The 18,242-nt window shown below is 43.2% G+C and overlaps 1 protein-coding gene across 1 annotated transcript in view; it reads left to right on the forward strand.

The window, feature by feature from the left end:
- The first annotated feature begins 762 nt into the window (after positions 1-762).
- GPR176 (G protein-coupled receptor 176) overlaps positions 763-18,242 on the forward strand; it is a 40,935-nt gene continuing 23,455 nt past the window's right edge. Inside the window, exon 1 of the mRNA XM_008943431.1 lies at positions 763-991. Within this exon, the coding sequence (XP_008941679.1) occupies positions 763-991 (229 nt within the window). The remainder of the gene's footprint in view (positions 992-18,242) is intronic.

Here is an 18,242-nt window from a genome sequence, read left to right on the forward strand (position 1 = left end):
TCCTTGGAGGCTCGAGCGTCCCTCGCCTTGGGATTAAAAGGCAAATTCATTTTCCCCGAGAAGTAGCTGGAACGCAGTGGAAGCCACTGAGCAGTCGTTTAATTCCCTGGAGGCTGTGTAAGGGTCTTGGCGTCCAGAGCGGAGCGAGGAGGGGCGCGGGACGGAGCCGTGTCTCACAGCACGGGAGCAGTGGGCAGAAGGAGAGAAGAGAGTGCCAGGCGATGTGCCCGGAAAAAGAGATGTCTGTCCTCTCTTAGCGTTGTGAGAAAAGCAAACGCCAAGGCTGAGAGCGGAGTGGGGGGACAGTGCTTGTGGTCCATCAACTTTTCCAAACAGTTGTTGATGTGTAGCGAGTCCTTGTGCGTGCCAGCTTGTTGGCAGCGGGTGTGAGGTGACCTTCTGGAAAATGAGGCACAGCGTGGGCTGCAGGTTCCTCGTTCATGTTTATTGCAGTAAAACACGATGAAGGGAACACTGTAGTATTGTGAAGCGAGAAATATGGGACGGCTAATGGCAAGGAGGAGCCTGCTTTATCTTCTGCTTTCCTTTAGTGGCTGTCGTGATTTACAGGGTAGACACGTGAAAAGCCAGCCCTGCTTTCCGTGACACTGAAATGTGGTGAAGATGCCGCCGAGTGTCAGAGAAAGGGCTTTGTCCTCAGAAGTGCGTTTTTGCCTGTGGGGTCCATTCAGTCATTGAAGGCAAGGGCTTCAATAATACCTCTGGGTATTAGGGAGCAGCGAGGAAGGCAGGAACTTCACCATGGGATATGGCAAAAATTGGATCTCGAGGAACGAAAGTGAGCACGGGCCGTACCAGGCTGTCACCAGAGCTCTGGAGATGAGGAATGCCTCAACTGAGCACATGGTGTGGCAGGGTGGCAATGATAGCGAGGCAGGCGCCCTGGAAAGCGAGGAGCACGGTGAAGAGCAGACCTACAGACATTTCACCACCACGGTGCAAATCGTCATCTTTGTGGGCTCTTTGCTGGGTGAGTGTTGCTGGTTTGGTGGTTTTTTTTGTTGTTGTGATGGTGATGGGATTTGTTTATCTTTATGCTTCGGGACTGCAGACCAAACAGTAACTAGCATCATTTGCTGCCTTAATGACTCTGCTTTTTGCAGTTTGGGTCGTCAGGTGTATGATTCCAAGTTCCTTGTGGTCTCTTTATGAGTGAAAGCTATTACTACAAAATGCTGTTCATCATAGATGAGAACTGATATATTATGTGTATCTATTACTTAGTCAAGTTTTCTATCAGAATTTAAATAAGCAAAAATGAAATGTGTTGATCACACCCTTATTTTCAGCTGTGGTGGGATCTGTTCACTTTACCATAGAAAAGGGTGTAGAGAGTTTTGAACAAATTTTAGTCAATTTCTGCTTTACAGTACAGTATTTCTATAGTTGTGTCCTGCAGATTTTAAGTTAATCCTCTGGAAGTACTTCATGCTGTAAATATTTATAACCATGTGGAATCTTTCCTAATTGTTATCTCAGAGAAGGAGTCATAGACTTTAGATATGTGGTAGTAAACTAGTAATGTATTGTTGTGTAAATTTACAAATGTGTGTGCATTTGCTTTCTAAGTGCCTATAAGTGCTGTCGTGTTAGGAATACATGTACATTTCTTACCCAAAAAAAGGCAAAATAAGTCTTGTGGTGAGTCAAGTAAGCATTCTTTGGGAGATCAGCAAGCTGGCTTTCAGTAACGTGCCACTACTGTCTGTATGATTCAAAGCTGGTTACTGGAAGTGAAGCTTTTCAAGCAAGGCTTGGCTGAGGAAGTCTCCAGGTACTCTTCCGAGAGTTCGGTAGTTGCTTATGGTCATTCGCTCTTATTTATTTATTTATTTTTATTTATTTGCATTTTAAGGATTTATTTTTGTTTTTTCTTATATTGAGTAATGCTAAAATCAATTTCTGTGGTCATGGTAATTAATTCTAATATTGATTTCTTCTTGATAACATTTAATAGCGCTTAATTTCTAAGAAGATGGTAAGCATAATCTTGAAACAGGGTTGAGCTCTGGGCTCAGTCAAGTTACACACTTACTGGCTATTACTGCAAATCACTAAGTCTTATTCCTCTGTCCAGCAGGGGTAATCGTTATGTCTTGCTGTGTTTATATTTAGTGCATAGGTAGTGTAGGGAAATGACTCTTTTTCCATATGTTGGATAGCGTCTGGCGCAAAATGATAGCCAACAGTGTCCTAAAAATAACAAAATGGATGAGAAAAGTCAGTTTTTTAGTTTGTCTTTCAGATTTTGAGCCTCAAGAGCATACATTTGGCTTATATTTATATGTCCAGCCTTACTTTCATGAGCATGGATCTTCCAATTTTATTTGGAGAAGGGAGCATGCACTCTCATGTAATCAAGTCTTCAGCAGCCAGGAGTTTTTAAAAATCAACCAACCAAAAAATACCATAGCTGTAAATTTTGCAAGGCTGCTGTAAGGAATGCTTTGGCACTTCTGCAATTTGCTTTTGAGAGTTGAACTCTGTGAAAAGATTTGGATGTGTTGTAAGTGGTTTATCTGCCATTTGGATGACTGGGAGGCTGATGAATCTTCCAGAACAGAAACATCTTTAGGCCTATCAAAGAGCAAAACAGGAGATGAAATAGTTATTTTTTTAAATCTGATGATTAAGTAGTGCAGTAGTCCATGACAAATGTTATCAGCAGGCCTTGTGACTTTACAGCAATGGAAACCAATTTTAACTATGTCTTTGAAACTGGCTTCTTTTGCAGGCTCCCTACTGCCCTGAAACACTGTTTTAAGGTTTATGACACATGCTATCATACCAGTTGAAAACTTGAGAGTCTTTAAAAACGTCTTCCCGGATATCCCCATGAATGTACTGCTATTCCCTGTTTACTGAGTTGAAACAAAGTCACAATGAAGCTGAAGCTCTGGTTTCCAGAAGGTCTCCAAGTTCTGATGCCTGCATTCTCAGCTCTCATAAATGCCAAAAGTTTTGCATGTGTATGTGCTGCATGCTCTTTCTGCATCAGCAGGGACGAACAACTTGATAATTACCTTGTGCTTGTGCTAGCACAAACGCTGTTAATTGGGTTTACCTCTTCATTTGATCTCTGCCATGGTCTTCAGAGTGTGGGTGCCAGCTCTTTTCTCCTCAGGTGAGCCGCTCTTTTGAGCTGCAGAATAGGATTTTTTTGACCCAGTGAGTCTCAGGTTCCTCTTTGCAGAGGGGAAACCCTTCAAGGGGAATTAGGACTATCCTTCCCCCTAAAGCATGAGATGGGGGGCACTCTCCTCAGAGGTAGGATGTATTTTGGGTTTGTAGGATGGGTTTGAGTCCTTTCTGGTTTGGGTGGACGTGCAGCTTGTACGTCACACGTAGTCAGTGTGTGCCCAAACCGATTTGCTATTGGATAAAATAGCACTACCCTTTGAGAAGGAAGAAGTGGTTTCTACTAGAAACTAGCTAGAAAGGAAACAAACGTGTATGCCTCAGTCTTGATACTGAGTTCTAACTTAAGCAGCAGTCTACAGCACAGAGAGGTCCAGGTCCTACATAAGGGAAGAATCATAGTCAGGGTTATGAATTGAGTTTGGGTTCCTGTTGCCCAGAAGAACGTGATAGTTGTGAGGGAGAGGAACACTTTTTTTTTTTTTTTTTTTTTTTTTGTTTTTTTTCCTTCTCTTGTTTAAGGCACTTATTTGAGACCTATGGGGAGACTTGTAACAGTAGGAGAAATTCTTGTGTTAGTTTTCACTGTGTTGTGAATGGACAGGGCTATGGGTAAGTGTTTCATGATACCTGCTGAGGGCAAGAAAGAGTCAAACTTGTTCTCTTTGGTTACTTTACAAGATGTTGAAAGCACATGCTCAATTTATTTATTTGTTTTAGGTAGCAATAACAGTGATACTAGATTCTAGAATTTTTGTTTGCTTTTAAAAGGGATTACATAGTTGTCACAAGCTTGCCAAGGCTTGAACCCGGATGTGACTTCAGCATGTACATCAGAGGAGCTAACTGGTAGAACCAGCCAGAATTACCAAGGCTTGCTAATTGTGAAGCTTGTTTTCCCTATTGTTTTTTGTTCTGATTTTTAGGAATTTTTCATTGTTAAAAATTTGTCAGATTATTACATGTTTAGAATGGGCAAAACATAACAGTCTAAAAATCACTTATCATTTAGTGCCATTAGAAATGAGAGTTCTTTAGATAACTTGGTCATAAGTTACTGAGGTACCAAAGCTGTAATGTACTTAAATGCTACAGTTTTAAATAGCTGTTATTGGGACTGTGAGTCTGTCTGCACAAACTCCTGACTGTTGTTCTGCAGCCGTTTCTGTGGAAGTTCTTGCTTAGCAGACTACCTATGATTCCAGGACTCAAGGGCTGATGGTGCTTGAATAAGGTGGGGTAAACCTGCATTTCTGTACTTTGAACCCACCTAATACTGCCTGTTAGGTACCCTTTTGGGTGTAGACTCCACACAAGACAGGAGGCACTGGAGGGAGCAATTTGGTGTGTTTCTCTCCTGAAAAGCAGCTCAGTTTGCCACTGTGAAGGAAAGGTTTGCAGTATATTCAAGACTTGCAAGCCATTTCTGTGTGTGGTGCTCAGCTGGGTACATGAACTGGGGAATACATCTTGGGGGCTTTGAATGCTGTGCACACGTTGATGAACTTATCTACCTAATGCACCAGGTGAAGTACCAATGTGTATGAGAGAGAAGGTTTTGCTAACGTGGTCTTCCTGTGCAACTCCATGGCCAGTAATGGCATTTCCTAGCCTCTGAGCCATCAGCTCAAGGCAGGGCTAGAGCAAAACAGTGAAAGTTTGCCACTGGTGTTTCTCATTCCAGCATTTGAGCTGTGCTTGGAGTAGGGAATGTGGAACGTGTTACAGAAAAAAGTAAAAGCCTGCTGAGTATCAGCAGAAGCAGTAGGAAAAGAACCATGCCTCTCATTACCACTTCACCTTTCTGATCCACGTGTGTACTTGGTGCTCCCCGAAATGAAGAGAGTGGGTGCCTCAGGAGGTCTGGGATGGCACGTGCTCATGTTGGCATGTGTTTCTGGTGTGGGGTCAGAGGAGTTGCACTCAGTTGCCTGCTCAGGGTGTAGCTGTGCAGGTGCAGTATGACTAAATCTGTTGCTTCTCAGAGAAGTTATTATAGGAGAATAGAAGCCAAAATAATTACACTGCTTCTGTCAACTCTGTCATATGAATGACTGTTTTTTGGACTCCTCAAATGCCCCTAACCGGCTTAGCAAAAGAAAAGGTAGTGTGTTGAATTTATGAGTGCAATGCAGCAACTTGCATTACCTTAAATATGAAGGAAGGTGAAAGGCAGGAAGAACTAGCTGATTTTACTGGCCACGGGAGTGATGCAGATGGGAGCAGCATGACGTGAGAAGGAACATATGCTGTCAGTGCTGTTTCCCTTCAGTTGACTTAATTCTGTGTGATAAAAGGTGTCAAGAGTTTCTAGCTTTGCGTGTCCTGACTTGTTTTGGAAGGATGTAGAAGTCGTCAATAGAAAAACAAGACTGGTAGAGATTTTATTTGGAGTTGTTTTTGTTTTTTTTTTTTTTTTTGCATATTACTCTGTCTTTCTTTAGATTCTTGTCTCAGAGTCTTTCGTCCCAGTCTGTCCAGTTCACAGTGTTGTTCTTCCACCTCTTGCCGTAGTAGCAGAGTGCCATCAGTGATACAAATTAGAAACTGCATGAAAAAATGCTTTTGTTACAAAAGTCACTCCTCTTTGAACAGGAGTGAAGTTCTCCTTGGGATTACTGTCTTTTTTGTCTTTAAATAAAAGAGATTGAGTTTTGCTGATTGTGTAGAGATTTATTTGGAAGCATACTGACGAGTACCATTGGAATGGTAGAGAAGGAAAATTTGTAGTGTTCCCATATCCATGTGAAGTTGGTTCCTCTTGCTGGAGAATAGTTAGGCTTCAGGTTTTGTATATTTATTGTGATCACAATGGCTGGCATATGTCTCAGAGCAATTCAGGCCACTGGTGGTTGTACCCATGACTCTCACTGTGCTTGGTTGTCTGTACCTTTGCTGTGTATGGATAGGGCTTGCTCTCCACAGGGCAAGTACAGAAACCAAGAAGTTCAGGAGCATTGCAAGGGGAGACCAGTTTTGTTGCCTGCTGCTGTGGTGAAGAGAGGAGTGTGATTTGAATGCCCAAGATCAATGAGTCAGGAAAGTGATGCTGCTGGCTCTCCCAGCAATGTCTAATGGACTGGGAGCTACATCTGGCTGTGCCGATGTGTCTGCCTCAGCCTTACAGATTAGAGAAGCCCAAGGGAAAGAAATTTCTGCCATTTGACAGGTGTGCTGCACAGCATTGCTGTTATATTACCCTAGAAAAGTGTTCCTTGAGTTTAGTTTTCCATTCTCCTCCTCTGAGACCTGCATAAGCTGGGTGCATTCTAGCTTTTCCTCGTGTTTGTTCTGTAATTGTGAAGACCATATACTGAGATGGGGCTCATGCAGTGGTCAATTTTTTTGGGGCTGTTTGGGCTTCTACTTTGCAGAGCATGCTGTGAGGATTAACTACAGCATGGCAGGACTGCAGCTAGCACTGCAGGACACCGCAGCAACTCACAGCAGAGCAGCCAGGCTGCAGAGGGGCATCCCCAGTGCTGTCAGTGTTACTCACGGCAGGCTTGCAGTCAGAAGGAGTAGAGGCTTCAGATCTTCCAGTCTGAGGTCAAAGGGCTGGAGCAAAGGTTACGTGTTGGTTTTTGTTGGATTTAAGAATTTAGATTTTGTAACCTGAAATTTGTAGTATTTTTAAATTCAGATAATTTCTTCCTTCCACCCCCTCCTCCAACATGAAAAGAAAGCAGCATAAGGCTCTAGTATATTCGTGGCTGCTATTCAAAACTGAATAAACAGTTTGTTAAAATAGAATGTTTGAACATGGTAATGGTGAAAAAAATATTAGCTATTTGATTGAGAAGAAGTGGAGTTACTGCTTTTACTCTTGTGGCTGTCACTAGTTTGGAAAAGGATACATGTGGGCAATGACTTTTAATATAGTTGACAACTCATGAATAGCAAATCAAAAGTGCTTTTTTTTTTTTTTTAAGTCTGAATGGCATAGGGCTCCTTTTCAAAGAAAGTAAATATTTAATAGCTTGCTTTTTATGAAAGAAGATTCTTGAGGTTAGATTTGCAGTGAATATAGGAATAGAGCATTATTACTCTACAAAGGATGTTTTTCTCTTGCCATTGGAGGTAATCAATCTACAGAAACTAATCATGACTTTAGCACTGCAACCAAACCTTTGACAGAAGAGGGGGTATGAGGCTCTTTGTTACTTGCTCTCTTGTCTTCCCAAATCTGTCTTGAATGGAAAGAAATTTCACCGTAAATGCTGGAGATGCTGTGATACAATTTGAACTCTATTCTGGTGGTTGTAGCACTTCTTTGAAAGCTGGGAGTTAGATTGTTGACCTCTTGGTTTCTAACCATGCTGTGATCATAACCAAGGGAGGTGTCCTTTGAAAGAAAACAGTGCACTTTGAAAGAGATACCAGAGTTCCAAATGAAAAGTGAACCCCTGCTGCCTTCCCAGTGTCTTGGGAAGAAGAGGCAAGGCTTCAGGCTTGCCCCTTGTCCTGAGGGTTTCCTGTCGGCTATTTGCCTCCAGCCCCTCCCTGCCCTTGTAGATGACTTTGTCTCCCTGTCTTGAGATCTGTGCACAGAAATGTACAATGGAATTGTTACAGCACCTCACTTATAAAGGATTAGGTCCCTTCTGGGATAGAGTGCTAGAGTAACTGGCAGTCTAGGTAATGTGTTTGTGAAGGTGACTGTGTACTAGCTTAAGGAATAAATATTTGTGTCTTGGGATAGCTGCCAGTGAAGTCTGCCATAGGCATCTTCTGTACGGAGTGAAGCGGAGAATCTTGCAGTCAGAAATACTGCAGGTACATGACTAAAGGCTACACAGAGAGAATTTTTAAAGAACACAGGTCATGTCTGCAGTAGCTCCAGCAAAAATATGTAGCCCTGCCCCCAAAAAGGGTAGAAGCATCAGAGGGGAAAAAAAAGAGAAAGATCTGGTGATGGGAAGGATAATGTTGTTTCTACTGGTGTCACTCTTAGAAAAACTGGGATCATTTTAGATAAAATCTTCTGAACCAGGCACTTTGCACAGTTTAACTTTGTTACTGATTAGATAGGACTAGTTAGACTTGATTTTCAGTGACTTTTTGCCTTGCCAAGCCAACAAGAATCAGGAAAATGTAGTGATGTGAGTGGTAATAGTTGCATGTAATAATAATTACATAGTAATGATACATTACAGTGTTGTAACATTATGGTAATAATTTTCCCTTGCATTTTTGTATGTGTGGTTCCAAGCCTCAGGAATAATGGACCCTGCAGCAGCGAGCCCAGCTCAGGTTGCATCCTTGAAAAAGTCTGTCTGGAATAGGTATTAGGCTTTTGCTTTTTATGTGTTCTGAGGTGAGCCACCAAGCAATTCTCTTCAGAAGAAAAATTGAGTTTGGGGAGTGGGTGAAGAAGAAGGATTGTGAGAGCCTCCATGGTCCCTGTTGCTATGGAGACCTCTCTTGCTTCAGCAGAGAGCCCTCTCTGGCTTTGGCTGAGGGGCTACTCCGGTTGCGCTGCCACGTTTTAACAGAGAGGCACTGGGAAAATAAGGGTGGTCTGGAAATGTGTGAGGTGCAGTGATTTGTACCTGAAATGCAAGTGCCTCATACTCTAGGGACACTGTGTGCTAGAGTGTTCCTTAGACACGTGCCAGGGGGGTTGGTTAGTGGCCTTAAACTTCAGGTCTGTTGTGGATGTTAAACTGATCCCTGTTTAGGGTGAAACTGGTGGATACTAGTAATTTTACTGTCTGTAGTCCCCATGCAAACACTTTAATGACAGCTATGAACCAGAGCTGTTTAACTAAGTGACTGGATGTCAAGTTTTGCTTTTCTTGTGAGCTACATTTGCTCACATGCCAGCTCGTGTGTGTATTACTGACTGGAACTTCAGTGAAAGCTTAGATACACCAAGATTTTGTATTGGATATTCTGGGTAGTAAGTTGGTATTTCAGGCATCAATGAACCAAAGCACTTAGGAAGGACTTTAAATAGTGTTAGTTCTGTTGCAGATCTAATTTATTTACTTGCTATCAAGCAGGCCGTGAGCACTTAAATGAGGCTTAAATTTTTTGCTGTTCATCTTTAAAAATTAATTTCTCATTTGTGTGGTGTTGGAAAAAGTAATTTTGCCACTTTTGGAACATTTTTCAAGGTCTAGGAAATTGTATCCTTTTCTGCCGCTCATCCCCAGAGAGGACACTGGTAAGTGTTTGGCTGCAGCTGCATCGGGTGGGCCCGCACAGGTGAACCTGCTGCAGCTGCACGGCTCAGGTCCAGCCACAGCAAGGCTGGGCACACGTTCCCCAGAGGCACACGTGCACACAACGCATGTGCACGTCTCTGCGTGAGCAGCCACGCAGACTAACACAGAGAAAAAATGCAGCACTCAAAGAAACACAAAGAGCACCAGTGGCCTCGTCCTCTTCCCTCTCTGGCTGCTCAGGATGAAAGCCCATTAGTATAAAATACATCAGGATAAATATATACACAAACCAGTATGGATCTCTGTAGTAGCTGGTCTTAGACACCCAATCTGTCCAGGAGCTGGTCCAGAACTGTGACCTTACCTCCAAATCCCACGGTCTTTCCAGTAGCTGTCTTAGACCTGGTCCTCCACTAGACAGCTTTCTTGTTCTTTTGGTTATCTGGCCCAGAGTTATGGCTGTACCAATGTTTGTCTCCTAAGTATCTTCCCCTGCTCGCTAGCTAGTCTGGCCTGCTGCTCAGTATTGATTGCACACTGACCTGCACACCCACACAGACACTCTTCAGTCTCCCCAGTCTCTGCCATTCCTCATGTGTGGGCCCTGCTGCCCCATGGTCTGTCTCCAGTTACTGCACTTGGACATCTTTGTATACACAGACCCGTGGTGTAGAGAGCCTCTCACCCATGAGAAGAGTTGGAAATGGAGTTTAATGAGAAGATGGGATGGACTGTGCTGATCAGGTGCAGGATGTGGCCAGACAAGCATAATGACTGAGTGCCAGTTCATTAGAGGGCTTTTATCCCCATTTCGTTCTAGTCTTTCACACGTATTCCTTCCCAAAATGCATGGAATTCTCACTTTCCTCACCTTTGGTACCTACCATAGGGACCCCATAGTAAGTTTTGTACAATCCCCAAATGGTCTTCCCCTGCATTCCACAATGACTCCCATAGCCCTGGGCTAGGTGTCCTCAGTCTGAAAGGAGATCTGGAGAGCCTCTTTCTGCTCCTTTGCCTTCATGTGGGTGAGCCTGTAATCACATCTCATAACAGAAGCTACAAAATGTACTTGTTGGTAATGTGGGTATGATGGGGCTCTGCGGTTACGCTGTAGCTTGTATACATATCAGTGGGAATATCAACGTGAAGTGCTCTGCAGAGAAAAACAAAAGTGGATTGTATACACATCCTATATATATTTAAAGGGAAAGTTCCCAAATGATCAAGGTAATGTCTTGTTTTCCTGCTGTACTTTTGGTTCCTGCTCTGCACTCCCCCAGCCCATCACAGAACATGCAAGAATGCAGAGTAGAGTCATTTACATGTCAAGCATAGGTGATGTCTGGGGCAGCGTCCGAGCTGGAAGTGTAAAGGGCTGGGACTTCTCTGTGTTGTGTTTCTTATACTTGCTGTCTCAAGATCTGATGGGGAAGGGGTTCTCAAAGTGTTCTGCAAGTGTGCTGAGTACCGCTAGAAAGTTTGCAAATGACAAAGATGCCAGTGAAGCAATGGCTGAGGTGTGTCTCTTTTCATTTCACTGCTGATTAAATGCTGTCCTTGTAGTAAGTACAGCCTCTTGCTTTCTAGACAGTATTGATACGTGTAAGCCTTTGTTATTTTTAGCATCTTTAAATTAGATTTAGAAGCTGGAAGCAGGGGCAAGAATTGGTGCTTTATAGGCAGCCTGCTTCCACAGAAACATTGCAATAGGGAGGATATCCTGGATTGGAAGGCTGGCTGGGTAAGCAGTCACACAGCCTGGCGTGGTACAGCACCAGAACAGCCAGATGATGCAAATGGCAGTTACAGCAGTAACAAAAGCAGCAGTGAGGCTGCAGTGGTGGTGGCAGGGAGAGCTCTAGTTGTCTTGTTCTCTGCTCATGGTCTTTTGTTGTCATTGGGGGCTGCTGGGACATTGCCTTTTTCAGTGCTTTATTGGTTATGATATTCAACACTAATTTACATTCTTCTGAGTAGTCTGTCTTATTTCCTGATAAATGTAGCTCTTCCTTCTGTTCTGCCAGTTCTCTTGAGGGAAAAAAAAAAAAGCCTGTAATTTTTTTGAGGCCAGAGACTCCATTTTTAGTCTGCGTTTTTCTACTGCCTCTGACTTACTTACTTGTCTGTCAAAGCGTTTCTATGCAAGAACTCAAGAATTTCTTCCAGAAAGCTAATAAGATATGAAGTGATCTTACTTCTCATATTTTTCTTTACATACGTTGTGTCACTTAGCTTGCATTTAGACTCCAGCAGCCCTTACTGCTGTTGTGTATCTTTATTTGTTATGGCATAACTGCATAATTTCTCTGATACTGTAGAACAAAGTCATACAAGAGGCTAAAATACCTTTTCTACTGCTGTTGTCTGAAGTGTGTGGAAAAAGAGGAAAACATTGAGGAAAGGTGGTTTTTGTTGTTTCAGTTTAACGTATGTATTTTTAAGGAGCATTTAGAACAGAGAGAGTAGTCGGAGTCGCTTTTCCTGTCTATTAGGCCATTTATTTCCTATTTTATTCAGCCTTTTCAGAGGAGCAGTAGCTACAACCCCTTTGGGACTGAGTCAGGCTGAATCAGGTGCTCCTTTTTGTCTTTTTGCTTTCCCCAGCTTTTAGTTTAAAAGTTTTCCTGAAATTTTCAGCCTGACTCTGGTTTGGTTAATGTAAAGCCAGCCTGTCCTTTTACAGGTCTGTCTTGTCCCAGAAGGTTCCCCATCTCCTAACACGTCTAAAACCCATTTCGCAGCATCACTGTCTCATTCATGGCTCAAGACCCCTGATCTCTGCCTGCCCTTAGCATATAGAGCTCTTAGTAAATCTCTTAATGACAATGGTTATGAAGCTCCTGGGATTCAGTATCTTGGTTGATCACCTGAATTGAGCCTCCAGAACATCCCTCTGTCACTTCCCCCTGTTGCTGTTGGCCTGACCATTGACACTGTTCTTGTGAGCTGTTGTGAGATCCTAGGAGGTCTGCTCCTTTTGCACCCGAGAGGGAAGTTACCACGTGGTCCTCTGATGTCTCAAAGTGAGACAGCTCTGTGCCTCATAAAGCAACCTTCTGCAAAACAGCTTCGTAAAGCAGCCAAACTGCTGCTTCTATTCCTGGACTCCTTTCTACTGCAGAGGCATCTAGTATACAAGAGGACCTTCTTGCCTGGCTGGATACTGTCCTTCCTTGAGACTCATGTCCTCAGCACAAAAGGAGCTGTTGCATTGGAAGTAAGACTATGAAGGAGTGTCCCTGTAGGCCTCATTATGATCTTTTTATTTCTCTTAGCTGTCACACTTTAGCTGTGCCCACCTGGAAAGGATGAGGGCCAGGAACCCCTTGACCTCCGTAAGTGCTTAAGATTGCTGTCTTCCCACTTACTGTACCCTCTGTAAGATGTGTAGCAGTCAAGTAAGAGTAGTAAGTGAAGCAGTAGACTGCGTGCATGTGTGAGTAAGCATGTGTAGAAAAGCAAGCTCATCTTTATCTTTGCCATTGCATTCTTCCATCTTGGCTCCCCCTGTTCAGTACACTCCTTTGGTTATTTAGCTTCCCCCTTTTGTCCTGTTGTCACCCTCACCCCAGATACAGTCAGCCCCCCTTGTCAGGATCAAGGGGCCACCTTGCAGACCTCTTTGCATCCCATCTTCTCCCATCCTCCACAGCAGTTAGTTGGCAAACACACAGAGCAGCCTCAGCGAACTTCCATTTTTACAGAGAGGCCCCCAAAGGAAGCAGGCCAGCTCCAAGTTCACTGGTCTCGCTTGTCTTCTGCTGCTCTTGTCATTCCTGGGCAAAGCAGCTGTGCCACCAGCTGTTTGATTGCACTTCCTTTGCTACAGGTACTCCCACCACAGAGAGATGAACATTCATCCTATTTTTTTTTGGACTGCATAAATACCCTGTGATGGCTGGATGTAGCTGCTGTCTGGTTTTTTTTTCCAGATACATCATGTCTCAACCTTGTGTAGGTTAAGTGTGGGGAGCTATATATACGTGTACAGTAACACTGTGTGTATGGCTACTAATCAGGAAATTGTAGAGGGATGTTGCCAAATATGCTAGTCTTTAATATGCCCATATTTTTGGGGGGCACATGTTATGTTTTAAGCCTATCCAGCCGACAACAAAGCAACCACGGATCTGCTCTCTCATTCCTACCTGCCTCTGGTGCGATGGGGAGGAGAAAATACAACAAAAGGCTCGAGGGTTGAGACAAAGGACAGGGAGGGCTGGTTCACCGGTTACAGTTATGGGTGAAGACAGCCTCAACTTGGGAAAACAAAATCAATTTATTTAAACATCAAAACCAGCACCAATTCACCAGTTAAATCGGAGAAGGACAGTGATAAATACAACCAGATCTTGAATACACCCCTCCTGGCCCCTTCCCTTCTTCCTGGGCTCAGCCTTGCTACCTCCTCCCCACCAGTGGCACAGAGAGGCAGGGAGTGGAGGTTGTAGTCAGTCCCAATCTGCTCCATATTGTTCCTGCTGCCCCTTTCTCCTCAGGGGAAAAACTTCTCACAGTCCTCACCTTCAGCAGTGTGGCTTCCCTCCTGTGGGAGATGATCATCCACAAACTTACTCTTGCAGTGTGAGACCCTTCTGCAGGCTGCAATTCTCCAGGCAACAGACTGCTCCAGCACAGGCTTCCTTCAGAATCACAGCCTTCTTCAGGATCAATCCCCTGCTTCAGTGTGGGATCCTCCACTGGCTGCAGGAAGGATTCTGCACCATTGCTGATCTCTAAGGGCTGCAAGAGCACAGCCTGCCATCTCACCACTGGCCAAAGGGGAGTGGCTGCTCCAGCTTGCCTCCCCAGCTCCTTCCTTGCTGACCTTAGTGTTCAAATGGTGGTCTCCCTCCCGTCCCACTATTTGCCAAAACCAAAAGAACTGACCCAACAGGTTTTTTTGTGTCTATAATATATTCTCAAAGAGGTCCTGATTGGCTCAGCCTTGATCAGAGGTGGGTCCAACTTGGAGCCAGGGGAGCTTCTCAAAGCTTCTAGCAGGAGCCATCCAGTAGCCCTCTCCCTTGCTACCAACATCCCTACAGGCACAAACCAAACACAACATGTTCTAAAAGATGCAGCTCTTATTTTTCCCACTTCACCCAAACATTGATGCATTAATAGGAAAAGGGAACATTGCAAGGAACATCATGTACAGGTCAGCAGAATTACTATAATACTTAAGAGAAAAAGCTGCAGAACTCAATAGTGTATTACAGAATGTTCTTTTACTTCACTTATAAAAGATTTTATCTATTATCCTTATTTTTGTACAGTTCTCCAGTGTTCATGCTAGATTTAGCTAAGTTGAGTATTATATCTGCAATATAATTTGAAAAAAGAAATAAATAGCCACCACACTATTTTTTTTTCTGACTGTAACAAGTCTCTGTAATAGGACAGCAAAAACATCGTGTTGTTTATTCTGCTTTTAAAACACAGCAGAGGAAAAGAATCTGTTTGAAAGACTCTCAATGTTTAACCCCTATCTGGAGCTGAACTGTAGCAGTTTCTCTGTCACCCCACAGAGAAGGGGAATCAGGAAAAGGAGTGAAGACCTGTGGGTTATAATGAAAATGGATTTAATGCAACAGCTAAACTAATACTAATTCTAATATATTTAAAGTATGTGAAGTTATACTTGGCCTGGCAGCTGTACAGTGGTAACAACAAACAGGAGGAGAAGTGAGCAGGAAGAGAAGCCCTAGCAGAAGGCTTCCTTCCTCAGCAAACTTTCCCCTTTACCCAGAGCGTGGTGTTTCTGGTCTGGGCTATGCCTGTAGCCTGCTCGGGGCAGTTGCCCCAGCTGTCTGACTCCAGCTGCCTGTGGCTGCAGACCGTGGCTGGCCTGTGGTTCTGTTCCAGCAAAACCAGGACAAGGAGATGCTGTAGAACACCCATGGAGTTGCAGAGGCTAACCTATCTTACTTCATCAACAATGCTGTTAACAGTCTCTGTCCATGCATTCGGCTATTTTCAGGAAGAAGTAACTTTGAAGTCCTGAGAATCTGATACCTGAAAGAGAATGTCTTTGATTTTTTTTTCTTTTTTTTTTTTTTTTTTTTCCTCTGGAGGAGTGGAGGGAGAGCTGGTTCAGGTCTGTCCCCAGGTGGATTAGGGTGAGGTAGGCTGCTTGCAGGCTGTCTGCAAGGCTTCCCTGTGGACTAGGAGAGGCTTTGAGTCTGCTTCAGTCCTTGGTCACAGCTATCTTCATATATGGTGTGATCAGATCTATCCATTACTACTAGTCTGGAAGAATGAGACCACTCCTGTTTTCAGTTGGTGGAAACTGGCTCTGTAGGCTTTCTGTGCTGCATATCCAGCTCTAGTGTGAAACTTCATCTCTGAGACTGGTGTGGCAGCTTGGGGTGAGATGGCTGTTTTGTCTTGCTGCAGGGTAGGAAGAATGTGTAAACCCAAGCAGTAAGAGTGGCCTGAGCATGGACTGATTTTACAAATCATACTGCAAGTAAATGACTGCGCAACCTGTGTTGGAGCCTCAGGTGGCAAAAATGCTTTTGCATTTCCAGATATTCTCTTTTGCTAGCATGAAGTAGAGCATGATCATTGTAAGGTAGCAGCAGGTCTCTAAATAAAGTATTTTTTTATTTAATTGTCTGCTTTTAAGGAATAGAATTTCTCATCTTTGTTTTATTTTAGACATGGACTTGGTGTATTTGGCTTTACCACTGACTTATCCAAGCATGCTATCAAAAAATCTATTATTGCTCTGCCACAAATAAAATCCATCTATCTAGTCATCTTTTAAAGATGAGTTTTCTGGGAGAGACAGCAAATTATCCCAAAAGGTCAGCCTTCCTGTTTAAAATTAGAAAAGCAGTTTCCATCTTTGTACACATATTTGCTTTGTTAACTAATAGTTGATATTATTTATCTAACACATTATCTCTAATATCTAAGAGCAAAGCTTTTATCTGGTTTCTCTCCTTATTCAGGCAATATATTAGCTAATAATTGATATGTTATAATTTGTAAGCTGTTTACACACCAGCTTGCATTCATTTATATAAACCTGCTTTGAATGATCACTCTTATCCAGTGTCAGCACCTCTATTCAGATGAAAATGCAGTTGATGTTCAAATGGTCTGTTGCAGTTGGTAATGGAGGATCAGCCGTGGTGTGCTGGAATTGAGCTGCTACACCCTGGGCACAAGCATCTTGGCATAGTGTGCTGAGGGGTTTTGGTGCCTGGCCTTATTAAGTGACAGGTGCTTTAACCACTTAGTTTAATCTGATAGCTCAATCATTTCTCTTGGGCTTTGATGCTTTTATCATTAAACTTGTTTAAGATCTGTAATTTCACACACACAAGTGACTCACCGATGGAAAAAACCTCCCCTTCTTTGCCCTGCCTTCTCCAACCTCTTGTTTTGAACCTTTAGTATAACACTGGGGGAAGAACAAGACATTGGATATCAAAGTAGGTAATAGCTATTTAAATACCTACTAAGCATTTCTCTGTGATACATGCACACAAAGCTCAGCAATGAGTGATGTGCAGCTCTTACCTCTGGTGAGGCAGGCGTGCCCCAGGCAGTGCTGAGTGTCCTAATGGTGTGGGTAACAGGACATCTGAGTAGGTCCTGATGGAAAGTACTGTTCTTACTAGGGAAAAGCACTGTGCAAGTTACCATCAGCCTCATTTCACCATCAGCACCTGCTGCAGCGGCAAGGACAACAAGGGGAGGACAGCTGTCCTTAGACCCCGTTGCTTCCCCTCTCTGTCAACATGGGTCGGAGTTTTTCCTGTTTCCCATTTATGTCTAAATTATGCATTGTGTGCCATCAGCTATGGACCCCATGAATAAATTTTTGTGCATTTAAGCCAGTGACATCCTTTGTCATCTTTTTTTGTGCATTAAGCCAGCCATCCTTTGGGCAGTGAATGGAAAGTGCTCACACACCACAAAGTTTCTGAACCTGTTTCTGGTCTCTCATTGTAGACAGTGGCCAGCCTCAGACTAATCACGACGATGTGACTTTGTGTTTTGCTGTAACAATTCAGTTCACGTCTGTGAGTCTTCTAAGACCTGGAGTGGTTTCCTTAGCTGTATCTTGAACCAATTTACTGTTCTTCCCTGACAGTTTGGTTAAGTGTTAAACTTGAGATGAGCTTGCATTGTGCATTATGGATCAATATTTGGAATTGTGCTTCCCCAGCATTTGAAAGCCTTTGGTGTGTCTGTATAAGTCACTCTTTGTTTTGTCTAGAGTTGTCTGAAGAGCTTATTTAGATTTCTAAATTCCAAAGAGCAAAGGAAGCAGTAACAGAAGCAAGAGTACCTGAAGGTAGTGGCAGAAGGAGAAATGGATGTGATGTGCATGTGTGTCCGTACAGCTGAAACTGTCAGAAACTGAGTGAGCTTTGGCTGTCTGTCCTGAGAAGCCATACAGATGGTTGTTCACCATCTGCTGAGTATCAGGCTTAAGGTGTCACTCAGCAGAATGATGATTTGCTCTTGCAAAATTGGGCCGTAAGTGATCTCCAAAGGTAATGTGGCTACTTAGGGAACCCTGTGATCTTACCTAAGTAGTCCTCTTGTGGCCTGTTATTCTGGACAGTGGTCAGGCTGTAACTTTGGAAGCTCTAGAAATAAAATTTTCATATAATTTTGGTTTAAAAAAAACCCAAGCCACAGACACACAAACCACTACTTCTCTTTTACTTCAGCTTAGTTGTTTTTAAAATAAATTTTTGTTTGCAAAATGATTCACTACATTAGAAGAGTCTTAATTAGAAAATCCCTGCTGGCTGTTGAGTGCTTTCAAGTTATTCTGATTAATCGGATACTACCACTGTGTGGAATAATTTTACCACAACTTGGGGAGTCTTTTGAACGATTTGCTGCTGCTCAGGGGTTCCCAAACAATTGATTAACCCAGAT

Source organism: Merops nubicus, unplaced genomic scaffold (genome assembly GCF_000691845.1).
Source record: "Merops nubicus isolate BGI_N331 unplaced genomic scaffold, ASM69184v1 scaffold12747, whole genome shotgun sequence".
NCBI classification, from domain to species: Eukaryota; Metazoa; Chordata; class Aves; order Coraciiformes; family Meropidae; genus Merops; species Merops nubicus.